The sequence below is a fragment of the Cnephaeus nilssonii genome, assembly GCF_951640355.1.
Source record: "Cnephaeus nilssonii genome assembly, chromosome: 22".
NCBI classification, from domain to species: domain Eukaryota; kingdom Metazoa; phylum Chordata; class Mammalia; order Chiroptera; family Vespertilionidae; genus Cnephaeus; species Cnephaeus nilssonii.
Genome location: NC_137093.1, coordinates 2,779,755 through 2,800,213, shown reverse-complemented (window position 1 = coordinate 2,800,213; position 20,459 = coordinate 2,779,755). Strand labels below are relative to the sequence as shown.

At 59.5% G+C, this 20,459-nt stretch overlaps 1 protein-coding gene across 1 annotated transcript in view; it reads left to right on the top strand.

Annotated features, from left to right (window-relative positions):
* Nucleotides 1-20,459, top strand: part of GRIK4 (glutamate ionotropic receptor kainate type subunit 4) — a gene marked incomplete at both ends in the record, with an annotated part of 129,258 nt that overhangs the window by 90,671 nt on the left and 18,128 nt on the right. Inside the window, 5 exons of the mRNA XM_079762939.1 lie at nucleotides 6,030-6,139; nucleotides 9,329-9,502; nucleotides 12,512-12,677; nucleotides 14,219-14,444; nucleotides 17,388-17,516. Of these exons, the coding sequence (XP_079619065.1) occupies nucleotides 6,030-6,139; nucleotides 9,329-9,502; nucleotides 12,512-12,677; nucleotides 14,219-14,444; nucleotides 17,388-17,516 (805 nt within the window). The remainder of the gene's footprint in view (nucleotides 1-6,029; nucleotides 6,140-9,328; nucleotides 9,503-12,511; nucleotides 12,678-14,218; nucleotides 14,445-17,387; nucleotides 17,517-20,459) is intronic.

Genomic DNA, 20,459 nt, shown 5'->3' with positions numbered 1-20,459 from the left:
GGTTCCTGGGTTGGGACAAGAAGGAATTATGCTCTTCTGCCTCTTCCTGAAGGAGTAATGGAAACGGTTGTCTTATCTCTTCATCCCAATTGTGTTCTATTGACCATTGACCACGACTGGTCTCTGTAAATTGCCTTGAGTTCCAACGACTTTGCCAAGCCTTTGTCATTAGCTCTGCTGGAGAGGGGATGGAGTACAGGGAAAAAAGAAGATTCATAACAGTAGTTTGTATGGAGGGAATGGTGACTAGGGTACAACTTTACACAAACACAAGAGGCCCCACCACAGTCGGACCCACTCTGTCCATCCGGAAAGGCTGACATGGTGCCAGTGAGATGGAATCACTGGCATCTAAGTGCCTTCCTCCAGGAGCGAGCCTGGTGTTGCCCTGATGGCTTCCCTGGGGAGCCCTAGGGGACCCTTATGACTCATGTTATAACCACAGGAACCCCGGGAGTTGGGGAGTGACTATAACCAGATGGCACCCCAGCATCGTTAGCAGGTGTCACTGTAGGATACCTGCTGCATCGAGGGAGTGTCACTATAAAAGTACGTTCCCTCCTATCACATACCCCCTCCCCCATTCATTTCTGATTGCCATTAGACAGGAAGAGGCAAGCACATACTAGTGCACAGCCCTCACTACGTGTCATCGAGTTCTCAAAGCAACCCCATGCGACAGGTTTTATTGTCACCCCTGCCACAACGGAAACAGAAGCCCAGAGAAGTTGGGTGACTTGCCCAGTGTCACAGTTTGTAAGTGTAAGCCACGTTCAGTCCAAGTCTGCTTCCGTTTACTGCTTGTCCTGCATGGCTCTCAAGCACCTGTTCCAGACTCTGGAAAAGCCCTGTGTTCTTCCTGTGATGTCACCTACCCCAGGACACACAGAACGGAGCATCAGGGAGCTATAGGTTCCTTTGAGGAGAAGAGGAATTGCCTACTTGCAAGGGGAGTTTGGTGCCACTTCATAGCCCCTGGGCAGCTCCACTGGTAACATTCAAAGAGCCTCACCATGTGGACGGCTCAGCTGGTGACCAGCCCTTTGGCTCTCTCCCACCATCAGGGATGCTGGCTCTGGTGTGGTTCGTCTGAAGCAAAAGTCAAGGGGACCATTTCGAATTCTGGTGCCATCTAATTTTCAATCCCATCGGCAGAGCTTGACTTGTCCTAGGCAATTGAGACATAGACATTTATAACCAATTGCCGACCTTCAGAGTGGTGTATTCCTCCTAAAGAATGGTGTATTCCTCCCAAGAAACTAGAAACATCAGTCAACAGAGACGTGTACAACCAGTGTAAATGCCTATAGGTACCACAGAGTATATCTGTTGTATTAAGGCATTATTTATTATTACCCAAGATCGCACAATTTGTAAGTGGTGAAACCAGGATTCGGTTCTAGGCAGTCTGGCTGGCGGATAAATAATGGTGGTTATAAGTAAGTGATGTCTAAGAGTACTGTAAGGGGTGAGATGGAGCACATTGGAATTCTGCTGGCATTGAGGAGAAGGTGTGAAAGTAATTAGGGACATTATTGAATCAAGATAAGAAGGAGAAGACACAGTCCAGGGGCCATTTAAAGGAAAGCAAGCAGGGCATCCGTATGGCAACAGACCAACAAATGAGCACCAGGTAAACGGAACCCATCGCCATGATGTCAGCATGGCATGCGCCCTCCCTGGGCCAGGACCCTCCCTGGACCTTCCCACCCTTCAATGTGGAGACCTGGCATTGAGAGCCAGAGAACACAGGGAAGCACTGAGTTATTCGCCATCATATACCTTTTGGGTTGAGGAAAATCTGTTACTTGGAAGAAATGCCTATGGCATATGGATCTGATTTGCTCCAAGCACGGTACCTCAGAAGTCTTGGGAAGAAAGCCATCTAAAGCATCCCCACAGGAAAAAATGGTAGGCGTTCAGAGCCTTGCAAGTCACATACTTCTCTTGCATCATATAAACTGTGTGGGCTCTGCCCAAGCCAAGACAGCGGGGGCCCCGACTCAAATCTCAAACGACTGCCCCTCTTTGCTCTCCGGTTGGCACCGGCCAATCACAGGAGGAATCAGATGGCGTCTTGCCAAGTGACTAGATGTGTTCAGTGGAGCTGCGTCCTTATAGCACAGTGTCACTCATGGTAAAATCAAGGATAGATTCTGACTTCAGCATGTAATGGGGTTCCAGATTCAGAAAGCAACAAGGAGAGATTTTTTTCATAGATGTCTCTCAATTGAGACACAGAGTAAGATGATCATGACTGACAGGGCACATGGGACTCACGTAATGTTTGCCCAGAGTCGGTGGCTGTGCAAGGTGTGGGCGTGCCAGCCCCCACCCCCACTGGGCTCTGAGGATGGGGCCTGCGCAGTCTGCCTGCTGCTGGCTCTTAGCATGACGAGGAAGACACTCCAGCCCCATACAAAAAACTGACATAGCCAGGCGTTTGCTCACCAGTTTCCTAAGTGTGCATGTTTCGGTTGCAGTTTGAATTCAGTAATATTTTGTATTAGTTTCAGATGAACAGCATAGTGATTAGACAGTCATTTGCTTCACAGCGTGGTCCCTCCCCTGATATTTCCAGTCCCCTCCTGGCACCACTCGGGTCATTGCCGCATCGTTGGCTACATTCCCTGCGCTGTGCTTTCCATCCCTGTGACTGTTTTGTAACTGCCAATCAATACTTCTCCATCCCATCACCTTTCACCCAGCCCCCTCCACAAGGCAACCTCAGTCTGTTCTCCGTGTCTATGAGTCTGTCTGCAGAACCCCTGCGCTTAGCACTGAGTTTCTATTCTATTCTCGGACGTCCTAGATTTCTGGAATCATGAAATCACATTTTCCATCGGGAATGGTCCTGTGGGAGCCCCTGGCCAGTGGTCTCACCGTGAGTGGACGTGGCCAGCCTGGCACGAGGCCACAGGAGCAGTGGGAGCTGAAGGGAGAGGCCGCCTGGCGTGGCAGCCACGACTCGGCTCCAGCAACTGAGAAGATAGGCCCGGTGTCGCCGGACCACCCATCAAAAGCAAGACAGCCAGAAATCTGGATTTTTAAATGAAATCTCCATAACTAATGCTGGCAACGAATCAAAATGTGTGAACAATGCAGGGCAAACAAACAGGCTGTCTGTGGGCTGCGTGTGGTATAAGCACAAGTGTGTCACCTCTGGTCGAGCCCAGCTCCCACCGAGGCTGGAGGGGGTGTGGACTCACAGCTCAATCAGGGGGCAGGTTCCTGGCTCCCTCCTTCTCCTCCCTCCCACTCCCCACAGCTTCCTGCTCCTGGCTCCCTCCTTCTCCTCCAGGTCCACTGTCCACAGCTTCCTGCTCCTGGCTCCCTCCTTCTCCTCCAGGTCCACTGTCCACAGCTTCCTGCTCCTGGCTCCCTCCTTCTCCTCCAGGTCCACTCCCCACAGCTTCCTGCTCCTGGCTCCCTCCTTCTCCTCCAGGTCCACTGTCCACAGCTTCCTGCTCCTGGCTCCCTCCTTCTCCTCCAGGTCCACTCCCCACAGCTTCCTGCTCCTGGCTCCATCCTTCTCCTCCCTCCCACTCCCCACAGCTTCCTGCTCCTGGCTCCCTCCTTCTCCTCCAGGTCCACTGTCCACAGCTTCCTGCTCCTGGCTCCCTCCTTCTCCTCCAGGTCCACTCCCCACAGCTTCCTGCTCCTGGCTCCCTCCTTCTCCTCCAGGTCCACTCCCCACAGCTTCCTGCTCCTGGCTCCCTCCTTCTCCTCCCTCCCACTCCCCACAGCTTCCTGCTCCTGGCTCCCTCCTTCTCCTCCAGGTCCACTGTCCACAGCTTCCTGCTCCTGGCTCCCTCCTTCTCCTCCAGGTCCACTCCCCACAGCTTCCTGCTCCTGGCTCCATCCTTCTCCTCCCTCCCACTCCCCACAGCTTCCTGCTCCTGGCTCCATCCTTCTCCTCCAGGTCCACTCCCCACAGCTTCCTGCTCCTGGCTCCATCCTTCTCCTCCAGGTCCACTCCCCACAGCTTCCTGCTCCTGGCTCCATCCTTCTCCTCCAGGTCCACTCCCCACAGCTTCCTGCTCCTGGCTCCATCCTTCTCCTCCCTCCCACTCCCCACAGCTTCCTGCTCCTGGCTCCATCCTTCTCCTCCAGGTCCACTCCCCACAGCTTCCTGCTCCTGGCTCCCTCCTTCTCCTCCAGGTCCACTGTCCACAGCTTCTTGTGACCAGCTCCCTCCTGTGACTCCCATGACTCTGGCCAAACACATCCCTGGGCCGGGAACAAGCCCTGCTTCCCGCAGCGCCGCCGTCCCAGCCTGGGCTTTGTGTCAGAAAACCTGTGTCTGCCAACGAAGGACAAGTGCTGGCAAGGATGCGGAGAAAAGGAACCCTCGTGCTCTGCTGGTGGGAATGCAGACTGGTGCAGCCGCTGTGGAGAACAGTATGGAGTTCCTCAAAAAACTAAAAATGTAACTCCCGTTTGACCCAGTGATCCCACTTCTATGGAATATATCCCAAGAAACTAGAAACATCCATCAGAAAGGATATATGCACCCCTATGTTCATAGCAGCACAATTCACCATAGCTAAGATTTGGAAACAGCCTAAGTGCCCATTAGCAGATGAGTGGATTAAAAAACTGTGGTACATCTACACAATGGAATACTACACTGCTGTAAAAAGGAAGGAACTCTTACCATTTGCAACAGCATGGATGGACCTGGAGAACATTATGCTAAGTGAAATAAGCCAGTCAGAGGAAGATAAATATCACATGATCTCACTCATTTGTGGAATATAATGAACAACATAAACTGATGAACAAAAATAGGTCCAGAGCCGAAACCAGTTTGGCTCAGTGGATAGAGCGTCGGTCTGTGGACTGAAAGGTCCCAGGTTCGATTCCGGTCAAGGGCATGTACATTGGTTGTGGGCACATCCCCGGTAGGGGGTGTGCAGGAGGCAGCTGATCGATGTTTCTCTCTCATCGATGTTTCTAGCTCTCTATCCCTCTCCCTTCCTCTCTGTAAAAACCAATAAAATATATTTTAAAAAAATAGGTCCAGAGACATAGAAGCATCAAACATTCCATCAAACCTCAGAAGGAAGGCAGAGGAGGGTGGGCGTAAAGGGGAGAGATCAACCAAAGGACTTGTGTGCATGCATATAAGCCTAACCCAGCGGTCGGCAAACTCATTAGTCAGCAGAGCCAAATATCAACAGTACAACGATGGAAATTTCTTTTGAGAGCCAAACTTTTTAAACTTAAACTTCTTCTAACGCCACTTCTTCAAAATAGACTCGCCCAGGCCGTGGTATTTTGTGGAAGAGCCGCACTCAAGGGGCCAAAGAGCCGCATGTGGCTCGCGAGCCGCAGTTTGCCGACCATGGGCCTAACCAATGGACACAGACAGTAGGGAGGTGAGGGTATGCGCTGGGGTTGGGAATAGCCGGGGAGAGGTCAATGGGGGGAAAAGGAGACATATGTAGTTCTTTAAACAATAAAGAATTTTAATTTAAAAAAAGAAAAAGAAACGTGTGTCTGAGTCCCAGCTCTCACTTCTTCGCTGTGTGATCTGCATACATCTCCTGACTGCCCTGGCTTTGGCTTCTTCACTTAAAAATGGAAATTATAACCTGTGCCCCACAGCACTGGTTTGCGATTTATATGAGAAGGTCTCACTGTGTGTGACCTGCAGAGAAAGACGTGTGTCCCGCTCCAGCACCACGGACAGCGACCGCTCAGCGCCGCCTCCCGCCCTCCAGGATGCCTGGGGAGCGCAGGGCGGGAGCGCAGGGGCGGAGCGCACGGGCAGCGCCGAGGGCACTGCGGCCCCTCTGCTTGGCCAAACCACCTTCACCCGGGAAGTGACCTGGCCTGGGCTGACCTTTCATTTCGGAGCAGCCCCCTCCACATTTCCACCCCAGGTCACTCCACCCGGTCAGCCAGAGCCCAAGGCCATGCAATCCAGGACCAGCCCTGCGCTCACCAGACCCTGCCCCCTGCCTGGCCCCAAAGCCTTCTCATCGAATGTGTGCAGTGAGTCTTGTTTTTATTTCCGTCCCCAGGGACGCAAGCCTGGCTACTTCTCCTTCCTGGACCCGTTCTCTCCAGGTGTCTGGCTCTTCATGCTTCTCGCCTACCTGGCCGTCAGCTGCATCCTCTTCCTGGTGGCGCGGTAAAGTCTTCCCGTCCCTTTCCTCACACTGCCACCTCGTGTCCACCTCTGGGAACTACCTGGGAGGGGCGGGGAGGAGGAGAAGGCCTTGATGGGAGGGAGTCAGAACCTGAACCACTCAGCCCAGCTGTTGGCCTGGCACTGTCCACCCACCCATGGCACACACATTCCCGCCTGTGTGCAATGCCAACAGGTGAGCTTGCCCAAACTTGCGCATGCACCCCTGCCTCTCGCCCCGCCTGCTCCCCTGTCTTCAGCCCCTGTTCCTGCAGAAGCCTTGGGAGGAAGGAGGGGCGGAAGCGGAGGGGCAAGGAGGTCCCTCTGATGAAGCACTGTGCACTCCACTGCGCTGGCATCAGTCTTCGCCAGGGTCTGCCACAAAGGGCTGAGTGATGAGCAATGGGAATGGGGACGGAGGCCTAAGCGCTGAGGCTTCTCTGCAGAGGCCTGGCCTCTCCCCAGCCCAGAGCTGCCTGCGAAAACACAGCTGCCTTGTTGAACCGGAGCATGAGGGTGGCAGATGGCAGGGAGGCAGGATGGAGAGAGGCTTTTGCCAGTAACATTAAGACACATGGTCCAGCTCGGCCAGCGGGGCTCAGTGGTTGAGCATCGACCTATGAACCAGGAGGTCATGGTTCAATTCCTGGTCAGGTCACATGCCCCGGTGGTGGGCTTATCCCCAGTGCGGGGCATGCAGGAGGCAGCCGATCAGTGATTCTCTCTCGTCATTAATGGTTCTCTCTCTCCCTCTCCCTCCCTTCTGAAATGAATTATATATACACACTGAGTGGCCAGATTATGATGATCTCTGAATGCACAACAATCTGGCCACTCAGTGTACATCCTATATAATAAAAAGCTAATATGCAAATTGTCTCCTCGACCAGGAGTTTGACCAGCAGGCAGGCCGGCCAACCGCCCATGTCCCCTCCCCCTGGCCAGGCTGGCCGGACCGCCCCCTCCCCATGCACGAATTCATGCACTGGGCCTCTAATATAAATATAAATATAAATATAAATATAAATATAAATATAAATATAAATACACACACTGAGTGACCAGATTATTATGCGTTCAGAGATCATAATAATCTGGCCACTCAGTGTATATATACTAGAGCCCTGTGCATGAAATTCGTGCATGGGGCGGGGTGTCCCTCAGCCCAGCCTGCACCCTCTCCAATCAGGGACCCCTTGAGGGATGTCTGACTGCCAGTTTACGCCCGATCCTGTGGCAGTTGGACATCCCTCTCGCAATCTGGGACCACTGGCTCCTAATCGCTCGCCTGCCTGCCTGGTTGCACCCCAACTGCCCCCCTGCTGGGCTTGTTGCCCCCCAAATGCCTCCCTGTCGGCCTGAACACCCCCAACTGCCCCCCTGCTGGCCTGGTCATCCTCTAACTGCCCCCCTGCCAGACTGGTCACCCTCTAACTGTCCGGAAGGAAGTCGGACATCCAGAAGATGTCCGGTCACCCGGTCTAATTAGCATATTACCCTTTTATTAGTATAGGTGGCCCAGATCAGGGGTTGGGAAGAACCTGCCCTCCCCTCTCCCTGGAAGCCCGAGACTGCCCTGGGCCTATGGAGAGTCAAGGAGCCTGTAGGCTGAGGCCTCCTGGGCTGTGCATAGGAGGGTGTGCTCTTTAAGGCTTGGGGCATGAAACAGCCTGGCCCTTCATTACCCAGAAGCAGGACCCAGGCCAGGGGCTCCTCTTCCTCCCTCAGAGGTGCCTCCCCTGAGCTCCGTGCCCGCACTGAGGACAGCGAGGGCGCCTCCCCCAACCTCGGTGCCCGCAGTGAGGACAGCGAGGGCGCCTCCCCTGAGCTCCGTGCCCACAGTGAGGACAGCGAGGGCGCCTCCCCCAACCTCGGTGCCCACAGTGAGGACAGCGAGGGCGCCTCCCCTGAGCTCCGTGCCCGCAGTGAGGACAGCGAGGGCGCCTCCCCCAACCTCGGTGCCCGCAGTGAGGACAGCGAGGGCGCCTCCCCTGAGCTCCGTGCCCGCAGTGAGGACAGCGAGGGCGCCTGTCCCAACCTCCGTGCCTGCAGTGAGGACAGCGAGGGCGCCTCCCCTGAGCTCGGTGCCCGCAGTGAGGACAGCGAGGGCGCCTCCCCCGAGCTCAGTGCCCGCAGTGAGGACAGCGAGGGCGCCTGTGCGGGAGGACGACTGCTCAGAGGGCGCCTGCGGGGCTGAGGGGCTCTGTCCCCCTCAGCAGCTGCTCCGCTCGGCCGCAGGGCTAGGCCTCCGTGCAGGCCCCACCTCTCTGTGTGTGTTGGGGGTTCTCCCTCGGGGCCGGCTCCTCAGTGGCCCTGGGGAGCTGTGCTTCCTCCCATCGGAAGACGGGCCCCCAAACCAAGGGGAGCCCAGCTGGGGCAGTTCCCCGCCGCCCAGGGGGGTTGCGTCACCCAGTCTCTGCTGCTTCCTGGAAATCAAAGCCACGTTCAGGAAGCCATCGGGCCCACAGAGAAAGCCCTCTGACCGCCTGGTGGTCTTCAGAGGCGCTGTGCGCGCTGCTTGGCCGCCACCTGCCCCTGCGGCCTGCAGCCCGGGCCAGTGCCACGTCCCTGTTGTCAGTGACAGCAGGGCGTCCCCGGGCACCGGCACGCTGCCTGGCCCCTCCGCGGGCCGCACTGTCTGCTGCCCGTTAGGAGCGCCTGCCTGGAGCCTGGCTTTGCTGCTCCCCAGTTCTCTCCTGCCCCTTTGATTGAGCCCCTCCTGCACCAGCAACCACAGCCTCAGGTGACCTTGAAGGTGCTGGAAATGGTCCTCCAGCTTGGTTACCAGCCATCCCCCCACCCCTCACACACACACACACACACACACACACACACACGCCTGCCTCGCCAGGCCTGCCAGAGCCGGAACCTCTCAGCCAGTCGCAGGCTCCATCCTCGCCTGTTGTGTGCACTGGAGCTCTGCATCAGCATTCATGTGGGAAAGTAAGCGTGTTTCTATGATGAAGGAAAAACAGCAAGGAGCTGCCAGTACGATCCAGGCCCCGCGGTTTGGGTGGGAAAATCCAAGTCCAGGAAAGGACACCTGTCCTGAGCTCAGTGCCCGCAGTGAGGACTTGCCCAAGGCCACGAGCCCAGTGGCAGTGCAAACCTGAGGCCAGAAAGGGGAGCCCGCCTCTCCCGCCCCGTCCCCGCGCCCCTCCGCGGCACCAGACATGTTCCTTTTGCCCGCAGGTTGACCCCTTACGAGTGGTACAGCCCGCACGCCTGTGCGCGGGGCCGGTGCGGCCTGCTGGTGAACCAGTACTCCCTGGGCAACAGCCTCTGGTTCCCGGTCGGGGGCTTCATGCAGCAGGGCTCCACCATCGCCCCGCGGGCCTTGTCCACGCGCTGTGTCAGCGGCGTCTGGTAAGATGGCAGAGAAGGGCCTCGTGGGCGGGCGGGGACCGCGGGGGGCCTGCCTCCGATGAGCCCTGCTCGGGGTGCACACCGCTCGCCTGGGCCAGAACCTCGCTCCCCGTGGGAGAGCCGGCAGCCTCTGCCTGGCCGAGCCCACCAGCGGGGAGTGGAGGGACGCTTTGGGCATCCTGCCCCTGCCCTTCCGCGCCGCAGTCCGCACACGAGGGAGCCGAGGCGGGAGGGAGACGGACTGAGAAAACGGCCCGGGCCTGTGCGGAAGTGTGCGAACAGGAGGCGCTGCGGGCGGAGCCTCGCCCAGCCGCCTGCCGCCCTCCGCCAGCCTCCGCCAGCCTCCTGCCCTCTGCACCGGGCGTGGGGGCCTCCCAGGCCTGTCCACCTCAGCGGGGAAGAAGGGGGGCGGGGGATGCAAATCCGTAGTCACTCTGAATTAGACAGGCCCTCGGGGGGCAAGTGGGCAGCACACGGCCAGCCTCTGGTCTCCCAAGCAGGGGGCAGCCTCCACCCAGAGCTCCCCTCTCCTCCGGCTCCCCCGGGGCAGCCGCTTCAGTGGGGGCGAAGCTCTTTGAAACGTGAAGGTGCTGTTGACGTGTGGACGAGACTTGCTTCAGACGGGCCGGGAGGAGCTGACAGGGAATGTGCACCGAGAGAGAAGCGTGCAGAGCACCAGCCCCCGCCTGCACTCGGAAGCCCACCTCGGGTTTGGCTGTCACACACGGTCCAGGGTGTGTGAGGCCCAGGACAGGGCAGGAGCGTGTCTGTACTGGACCCCGTGCGGGGCAGGGTCGTCTGCTCAGCAGTCAGAGCGGCTGACGGGACGGGGAGACGCGCTGGGACAGCAGCCGCTTCCAGGCTGGGCTGTTGTTCTCTGGGTTTAAAGCATGTGGACGAGGCGTTCGCCCTCACGCAGCAGCTCCACATAGAGAACCGGGTTCCCGTTGCCCAGGACGGAAGGGACAGTCGCAGAGCATCTAACCGTCCAGGAGGCCTGGGCAGATGCCATGGAGACGAGAGTCAGCTGCAGGGTCTGCCCCGCCTCCTGGGGCCTGCCTTGCAGAGGGTGCTGTTCCCGCGGCTGCGCCCAGGCCGCCGGCCGCTCTGCCCGCACCGGGCCCTCCGTGTGCAAGTGCCTGGCCCCGGGGCTCAGCGACTCTGCTTCCGAGCGAGCGGAGCGAGCATGTGTGGGAGGCAGCACCCCAGCCCAACTGGGTGGTGCTGGCGCCTCCCTCTGCCCCTTGGAGTTCTCGGTCGGTCGTTAACTCAGTGCTCGGTTTGGTAGCTCGCGGGGGGACTGGGAGCAGAAGACAGGCCGCCCTTAGCCTCCTCGCCCAGAGCAGGTGGCAGACAGCGCCGTGGAGCTGACGAGAATGCCAGCTTCACCACAGACGGCCCCTTTCAGACGGGACTGGGGGCCCCCGTGCTGCCGAGAGGGGGGCGGATAGGGGAATGTGCTTTCTCAGCAGAGGCGAGGCCTGCACTGACCTCTGACCCCTTCCATTGCCACAGGGGCATAAACAGCCACATGCCCGAGGCTGGAGCCGAGTGTGAGGGCTGAGGAACCTCCCCAGCCAACGCCAAGGTGGCATCCATGCCCAGGGCTCCTTACCCCAGAGTCCTAGCCAAGACCGCTGAGCACGGTCACCTTCACCCTCACTGGGCCACTCACCTCACCTCCCGGCTTCCTCGGGGCGTGGGCATGAGAAACGACTTCCAGCCGCGTGCAGAGCTGGGGCGGGAGCCGGAGGGCAGGTCTGGGCTGTGGAGCACACTGGCCTACGGTCACACGCAGGGAAGGCAGCCAGCGGGCCCCCCACAGCGGTGACGGGGTCCATCTCCACCTTCTCTACACCCACACTCGGCTGGGGCGCACAGGTGACCCGTCCCCTGACCTCTCATCTGCTCTCACAGATCTCAAGGCCGAGCAGGCGTTAGCACCCGCTTGCTAGACATGCGAGCAATTCAGGGGACATGCCCCCCCACCCCCGCCTCACAGTGGACAGGACAGTGCCATGACTAGAACCGTCACCTCCCTGGGGGCCTGGCACACGGGTCTGGGGACTGGGCATGTGACGGCCCCCATCAGGTGCCCCTGTCTCCTCCTGGGAGGCAGCCCGCGGGAGCCCTGGACGTGGTAGCAAAAGCGACAACAAAGCCGCCTGGGGGCCGCTGGCTGCTGAACTCGGGGCAGCCCCACGCCTGCGCGGGCAACACCTTCCCGGAGTGTGAGGCCTCGTGGACTCAGCCTCCCCGGAGTCAGAATGTGTGATTATCCAGCCGCAAGCGGGCCCAGATCTGTCCTGGAACCCCTATACACAAGTGGATTAGGGTGCAGAGCCATCCTGCTTGTCTAACTCCTTCAGGGAGCAAATGGTTTAAGGGCTTTGGTGTGCATGCTGCCTGCGTGGCACAATCACTGTCATTTTAAATCCGCTCCATCCGCCCAGTAAAGCAGGCTTCTCCTTCGAAATCACACGAGCATGTGAGTCCCAACTGCCACTCCTGAGCAGCTCGAAGGCGCTTGTCCACAGCCGTGAGGAGTTTCTGCGGTGACAGGCCGTAGAACCGGCTTCAACACGAGCTGCTGGGCAGGCTGCCCTCGGAGCCGCAGGGCCTCGTCTGGAAAGCCAGGGTGCGCGGCTGTCCCTCGAGCCAGGCGAGTGCGTGGGGCGGTGCCTCGCCCACGGCATTGCTCCCCTAAGGTTGGCTGCCTCCTGAGGAGACAGCCCAGCTCCGAGCAGAACCTCAGAGCCTCCGCCCCCGCTCACCGCACGCCCATTCCTGTCAGACTCCCAAACTGCCTCCTGTGCATGCACAGCCCTCATTGAGTAACAGCCCCATCTTTCCGGTAGGAAACAAGGAAGACCCTGTCTCCTTCCAGGCAGCCTCACACACCTGGTCCCTCCCGCGAGGGACCCGGTCTCCCCCCGCTGCAGCAGCACCAGGTGGGCCCGGACTCCTGGGCGTGCCCTGGGGACACGGCGTCCTGTCCTTCCTGTGCAGGTGGGCATTCACGCTGATCATCATCTCCTCCTACACGGCCAACCTGGCCGCCTTCCTGACGGTGCAGCGCATGGACGTGCCCATTGAGTCAGTGGACGACCTGGCCGACCAGACCACCATCGAGTACGGCACCATCCACGGCGGCTCCAGCATGACCTTCTTCCAAGTAAAGCCACTTGGTCGCTCACCAACACGGGGATGGGCAGCATACCGGGGAGACGTCTGTCCCCGAGACAGGGGCCTCTCTCCTCACCCAGATCTCTCTGGAGCATCTGCTTTGGGGCTCACATGAGACTCGGGTTCCTCCTGCTCCACAAAACGCCCCTGAGGCCCCCAGAGCCTTGGGGCTAGTGTCAGCCTGTCCCGAGTGTTGCATGCAGACAGATGGTGGTAGGGGAGATTATTTTAGGTACTATTTGGCAGAGCTATTTTTTTAATCGCAGTAGCTTCATGTTTCTTTTTAAATGCGTGTTAGAAATGTATATGCAATGAATCTAATCTGTACTTTTATTTATATTACTGCATAGGATGAGGCTAATGCATATATTTAAATGTTTTCTAAGTTACTTTAATTTATAGGTCACTGAGACAAAGCAAGATTAGAATAATACGCAAATGACTGGAGTGTAAGGAACACTAGATTAAAACGCTCTGGTTTTATTGATCCCAGACTGGAGGGGTCTCAGATCAGAACCCTAGTAGTTTCTTGGGGTTCCCTTGCGAGGCCCCGGAGGCCCTGCCACGGGGTGAGCTGCGCAGCAGACAGAGGGTGGGCTCCCACAGGCTCAGGACCCCGGGGAAGCCTGGCTGCACAGGAGGCAGTTTGGGAGTCTGACAGGGCCCGGAGTTAATGGTGGAATCAGCCACGTTCATTTTCATGAACACTTCAGGCCTCGGTTTCTGTTTCCCACGAGTCCTGGAGCCTGTGGATACGGGGCCAGTGATGACACCCTGCTGACAGGGTTTGGCGAGACCCCGGAGCGCTCCGCCCGTTATTACCTGTTGTTGCTGGACTGGAGCTGGCTTAGGGCTCCTGGGGAAGGCCCGGCGCTGGCCCTGCAGGCGGCATCTCTGTGGAAGTCCCGGCTCGAGCTGGGGCCACTGCCCCAGCCTGAAGGCCGAGGCAGGACACCCCCAGTTCCCATTCTCACTCCATCCGACAGGCCCGGCGCAGCCTCTCGGCAGATGAGGCCACACCAGGCACCCAGCCTCCAGGCAGAGGCCGCAGCCTGCGGACCTGTCCCTCCCTGTCCCTGGTGAAAGGCATCAGGGCCCCACTCCCCCTCCCGCCATCAGGCGTTGGGAAGAGCTGGGACAGGAAGGGCCATGGGATAGGGTGGGGACGGGGAGCAGGAGGGCCAGAATGTAAGGCCCACTGTGACTCCCCACCCCACTTTGTTTTTCGGTTAATCCTCACACAGGGGTATTTTTCCTTTGATTTTTAGAGAGAGTGGAAGGCGGGGGCGGGGGGGAGAGACAGAGACACATCAATTGGCTGCAGCCTCCCTCACATACCCCAACCTCAGCCAGGGAGGAGCCTGCAACCAAGGTCCATGCCCTTGACGGGAATCCAACCGGGGACCCTTCAGCCCGCAGGCCAGGCCGATGCTCTATCCACTGAGCCAAACCGGCCAGGGCTCTCTCTTCCTTTTTAAACTAACATTTCCTTTTCTCTTCCTCCTCCTGCTTCCGTGCGCCCTCTCCCAGAACTCCCGCTACCAGACCTACCAGCGCATGTGGAATTACATGTACTCCAAGCAGCCGAGCGTGTTCGTGAAGAGCACGGAGGAGGGGGTCGCCAGGGTGCTAAACTCCAACTACGCCTTCCTCCTGGAGTCCACCATGAACGAGTACCACCGGCAGCGCAACTGCAACCTCACGCAGGTCGGGGGCCTGCTGGACACCAAGGGCTACGGCATCGGCATGCCCGTCGGTACGCAGAGCCCGGCCCCGGGCGCCTCAGCCAGGCGGCGGAGCACTAGGCCCCTGAGGGCAGCCCGGGATCCACAGCCCGTTTCTAAGCCCAGGGTGGCCGTGGCGTTGGGTGGGCATTGCTGAGAGCTCAAAAAGAGCAAACCCACATGCTCCCACTAACCAGGGAGCAGTTCTCAATCCTTACTAATCGGTATGAAGTAATTAATTACTATTTTAATATGTTTTTATTGATTTCAGAGAGGAAGGGAGAAGGAGAGAGAAACATCAATGATGAGAGAGAATCATGGATCAGCTGCCTCCTGCACGCCCCACACTGGGGATTGAGCCCACAACCCGGGCATGTGCCCTGACTGGGAATCAAACCGTGACCTCCTCGTTCATAGGTCAACACTCAACCACCGAGCCACACGGGCCAGCGATGAATTAGTTCATTATTACATGGCATGTTGATGCCCTTGGTGGATTCTTTCGGCCTCTGCTTTCCTCTCTCCTGCCCGTTGGCCGTTTCTCTGTTGATTAGCATCTCGTAGTGGGAAGGAGAAGGAGAAGATGGTAAAACTCAAATGAATTCATTTTGCTACTAGTGTCCCTGGGGAAAGTTTTATTACAGAAGAAGACTGACACGATTTGATGAGATGGCTTTCAACTCACATGTGTTCTCACGGATGCCCTGCTCTGAGTCAGCGTCCAGCTTGCGGACCGCGTGCCCTCTGGCTGGCATAGGAGATAGAGAGGCTTGGCTTCCAGACAGCGGCCGCGGCCCTGCTTCTAACGGTGCTGTGCCCCGAGCGCTCCTCTACCAGAGCTGCAGGGAGGCCGTTGAGCTGCCGGCTGTGATTGTGGGGCATCTGACACGGGTCCCAGGTGACTGGGTGCAGACCCTCCTCCACACGCCACCGGGAGCCATGCTGTGTAGGGCTGACCTCGTCCGGCCGGTCCTGTGCAAGGCCACAGGGAAGAAGCGGGAACTGAGGCCATCAGGCCACGTGGGGAGACTGACATGCAGCTGTGCATCTGTGCTGGCACCTCACACGCACCGCTCGGGCCTCTATAAGCTCTAGGCGCCAGGGAGCCCTGGGAGAGGGGAAGAGCATGGGCTGCAGTCAGGCCGGCTGGGGATGCGCCTGCTCGCTGGCCGTGGGGCCTTGTTTCGGTCCTTTAACTTCTCTGAGTCTCAGTCATCCCGCTTGGAAAATAGGTGGCTCATACCTACCTTGTAGGGTTCTTGTGAGGGTGAAATCTGGCCATCGAGTCAGGTGCCTTCCCATAGGGCCCACACCTAGCCTGCTTGGGGGAACGTTGGCGCCCTCCCCGTCTCTTCCATAGTCCCCTATGTTTTTTGATAAAAGCAGATAACTTTTAGCAAGGGGGGCGATGGAAAACTAGCCAGGTGCTGAGGGGCCAAGTGGCAGACAGAGCAATGGAATGTCCTCCCGCGGGGCCCCGGGTGCTGCTGAGGTTCGGCTGAAAATGCCTTGAGAACGCCTTGAAGCACCTCGCTGGGCTGGACAGTTGCCTTCAAGCCTGGGCTGTCCATTGGACCGCCGGCTGCCACATCCCTTAGTCCCAGGGGCTCTTGCCTGCAGGCGGTGTTAAGTGTCTACTGCTCGCTCGGGAGGCCTGCGGCCTGGGGCTGGCACGCCCAGCCCAGGCTTAGCTGCCGTGGGCAGGTTCCTTCTTTTGTGGGGTCCTGGGCTGTCCTTGCCTGTCAAAGTGCAGCCCCTGCAGGGTATCACCGTGGAGCTCCCTAAAAATGCAGACCCCCCTGAATCAGAGTCTGCAGCTCAGCAGGATCCCCAGGTAATTCCTGTGCACGTTGGAGTTTGAGAGCACTCGTCTCCTTGTCCCAACCTGCTGCCTGAGTTCCTGAGTTTCCACCATAGTCTTCCCCGGGACAGCTGTCCCTCAGGCCTCCACAGAGCGGGCAAGAACACTGCGCAGCCCTGTGGATTTCCAGCCTCTTGGCAGTATTTTTTTTTTTTAATTTTTATTTTTTTAGTTCAGAACGGAAGGGAGAGGGAGAGATAGAAACATCAATGATGAGAGGGAATCATTGATCAGCTGCCTCCTGCACGCCCCCCACTGGGGATCAAGTCTGCAACCGGGCATGTGCCCTTGACCAGAATCAAACCCAGGACCCTTCAGTCTTTAGGCTGACGCTCTACCCACGGAGACAAACGGGCGAGGGCTTGGCAGTGTTTTCTTATGATCTCAGGCCTCAGCCTGTGCCGGGCACTGAGCCTTCTGCCGTTTCATTTAAGCCTGTCTTTGTGATTAAATCTAAATCTAGAATCAAAGCTCCCTGACCAATATGGTCCAGAAAATGTTAAAAGAATTGTTCTGAGCAGAGCCTTCTGAGTGGGGAGGGAGGGAGGAGCAGTGTGACCAGGGCGTGGAGCAGCCGGGGTCTGGGTGCCGGTACCCGGAGGGAGAAGAGGCACTTCAGTCCCACTGGGTGGGTGTCATTCATTGGTGGCTGCTCTGGGTAATGTTAGCTGTAATGTAGAAAGAGGTATAAATGCCCAGAAATTATTTAAATAAAGTAGAAAACAGGCACCTGCCTGCCTGAGAGGTTACGTCATGGATTCTCCTCCTCGGCCTCACAGCTGGGATGCCGATGGAGGCTTTGCAAGCAGCTTCCTGCCTGTGTGTGTCCTGCACCACAGGGCCCGCGGGTGGGAGCAGGAGCCACGCTGCCCGGGACCCTGCCCCTACCCACCCCCTCCCCACCCCGCACGGGGCCTGGCCAGGGGCCCCGGGAGGGGAAGTTCCTGAGAGGCCTGCGGGAGGCCCAGCTCCTCCTCTCCTCCAGGCCCCGGGGTCGCACCCAGAGCAGCGGCTGCAGCGCCCCCCACCCCCAGGGAAGTGGGATTGGCCGAGGCTCCTGGAGGGAGCAGGTGCCGAGAGGACTCATGCCCTGCCCTTGCTCTCTGTGCCGCAGGCTCAGCCTTCCGGGACGAGTTCGACCTGGCCATTCTCCAGCTGCAGGAAAACAACCGCCTGGAGATCCTGAAGCGCAAGTGGTGGGAAGGGGGTAAGTGCCCCAAGGAGGAGGACCACAGAGCCAAAGGTAAGGGCCCGCCCGGGACCGAGAGCTGGGCCTGTGTCCGTCCCGGCCGGGGCTTCCAAGGCGTGTGCACAACAGGCCTTGGGAGGAGCCGGGGCTGGGCTGGGCTGGGCTGGCTCCTTTCTGAGCGCCCTGGCAAAGCCCAGTGTCAATGCCCACCTGGCTCAGGAGCCAGAGGCACTTCCACCCCAGCTCCCTGTCCAGCGACCTCCCACCTGCCCAGCTCCCACCCGCTCACCCCTCACCCACCCACCTCCCACCCGCTCACCCCTCACCCGCCCACCTCCCACCCCTCACCTGCCCACCCCTCACCCGCCCACCTCCCACCAGCTCACCCCTCACCCACCCACCTCCCACCCGCCCACCTCCCACCCTGGCCCACCTCTCACCCGCCCAGCTCTCACCCGCCCACCTCTCACCCGCCCACTTCTCACCTGGACACCTCTCACCTGCCCACCCACCCCCTCCCCACCCTCCCCTCTCCCCACCCTCCCCTCTCCCCACCCTCACCCCTCCCCAGGTTCCTGAGCCCCAGTATTTTATACCCTGCTTTGCCCAGAGTCCCCGATCAGACCAGCTGTGGGCCAGCTGGTGCCAGTCGGTTATGTTTAGAAGCGCCCTCACCCTCAGAGCATCCTGGCTGTGCATAAGGCATAGCGCTCCCCTCGCCATCTGCTGCAGCTCTGCCCAGAAAGGCACCTGCACTCCCCGAGGAGGGCAGCGGGGGGCACGGAGTGATAGCACCGTGTCCCCACCCTCTGCGTGAGTAGCCCAATGAGCGCCTGGCGTCCCTCAGTCTCTCCTCGGGCTCTTCCCTGAGGGGACCTCGCGCCTGTGCCTCATGGGCGCGCCCTCCTTGTTCAGGGAATCTCTGCTCCTCCCATCGCCGGGGCCGCGAGGCCACACCCTTCCTGGCTGTCTGCTCCCCAAAAGTCAAGTGTGGAGGATGCAAACTCTGTGCATCCAGAGGAAAGAGAGATGGGGGGACAGAGAAAGGCATCAGGGGACTTTCGAGGGTTGGACAGAATGAACCCGATGAGAAGGTGCCCAGAACCTGGACAGACAGGAGGGCGCTGCAGGCAGAAGGTGCCCAAGGACAGGCCTGGAGGCAGCGGCCGCAGTGGGCAGGCTGTGGGCAGAGTCCATAATGGGCAGGCAATGGGCAGGCTGTGGGCAGGCAATGGGCAGGCTGTGGGCAGGCTGTGGGCAGGCTGTGGGCAGGCAATGGGCAGGCTGTGGGCAGGCTGTGGGCAGGCTGTGGGCAGGCAATGGGCAGGCTGTGGGCAGGCTGTGGGCAGGCAATGGGCAGGCTGTGGGCAGGCTGTGGGCAGGCTGTGGGCAGGCAATGGGCAGGCTGTGGGCAGGCTGTGGGCAGAGGATGCAGTGGGCAGGCTGTGGGCAGAGGACGCAGTGGGCAGGCTGTGGGCAGGCTGTGGGCAGAGGATGCAGTGGGCAGGCAGTGGGCAGGCTGTGGGCAGAGGATGCAGTGGGCAGGCTGTGGGCAGGCTGTGGGCAGAGGATGCAGTGGGCAGGCAGTGGGCAGGCTGTGGGCAGAGGATGCAGTGGGCAGGCTGTGGGCAGGCTGTGGGCAGAGGATGCAGTGGGCAGGCAGTGGGCAGGCAGTGGGCAGGCTGTGGGCAGAGGATGCAGTGGGCAGGCTGTGGGCAGAGGATGCAGTGGGCAGGCTGTGGGCAGAGGATGCAGTGGGCAGGCTGTGGGCAGAGGATGCAGTGGGCAGGCTGTGGGCAGAGGATGCAGTGGGCAGGCTGTGGGCAGGCAGTGGGCAGAGGCCGCAGTGGGCAGGCTGTGGGCAGAGTCCATAATGGGCAGGCTGTGGGTGGAGTCCATAATGGGCAGGCTGTGGGTGGAGTCCATAATGGGCAGGCTGTGGGTGGAGTCCATAATGGGCAGGCAGTGGGCAGGCTGTGGGCAGAGGCTGCAGTGGGCAGGCAGTGGGCAGGCAGTGGGCAGGCTGTGGGCAGAGGCCGCAGTGGGCAGGCTGTGGGCAGAGTCCATAATGGGCAGGCAATGGGCAGGCTGTGGGCAGGCTGTGGGCAGAGGATGCAGTGGGCAGGCAGTGGGCAGGCTGTGGGCAGAGGATGCAGTGGGCAGGCTGTGGGCAGAGGATGCAGTGGGCAGGCTGTGGGTGGAGTCCATAATGGGCAGGCAGTGGGCAGAGGCCGCAGTGGGCAGGCTGTGGGCAGAGTCCATAATGGGCAGGCAGTGGGCAGGCAGTGGGCAGAGGCCGCAGTGGGCAGGCTGTGGGCAGAGGCTGCGGTGTTGCGGGTGGAGCGGAGATATGCCCAGGGGGACGTGGCTGCCCACAGGGCGGCACCAGGGGAGCTGTGGGCAGCCACGTGGCCCTCCACCGCCCGTCCCTGTGCAAACACATGTGATTGAAAACCATGTGCTCTGACCAGGCCGGGGAGCTGAAATAAAGTGAGATTGTCCACAGGTTGGCGTTGGTCAATGGCCCGTGACAGCGGTGGGTGAGCGTGCTGGGAAAGAGGCCCTTTGGCAGGGGAGGGGAGGGGCGTGTTGGCGATGGAGCTGGAGCATCTGAAATGGAAGTGGAGGAGGCCCTGGGTCAGGGAGAGCCCTTGGTCCTTCCTGGGACTGACTAGCGAGGCCCTGGGCCCCCTCCCACCCCGCCGCGGCGCCCTCTGCTGGGCGGGCGCTGGGCAGAGGACACTGCATTCTGCGTCTCTGCCTGGATGACGCCCCTTAGACAGGGACCCAGTCTCACTGCTTCTGGGTCCCCAGCCTCCCCCAGCGCCTGGCACAGGTGGGCAGGCCGTAACGTTGGCGGGAGGGGACTGTGCTGCCAGCTGCCATGGCTGTGCCTCCTGGGCCCCTGCGGCGACGATTGAAACTGTGCTTGCACTTCCTTTCTCGGTGGCCTTTATGCCCAGGGTTTTCTGGCAGCCCCGGCGCCCCTCCTCTGGG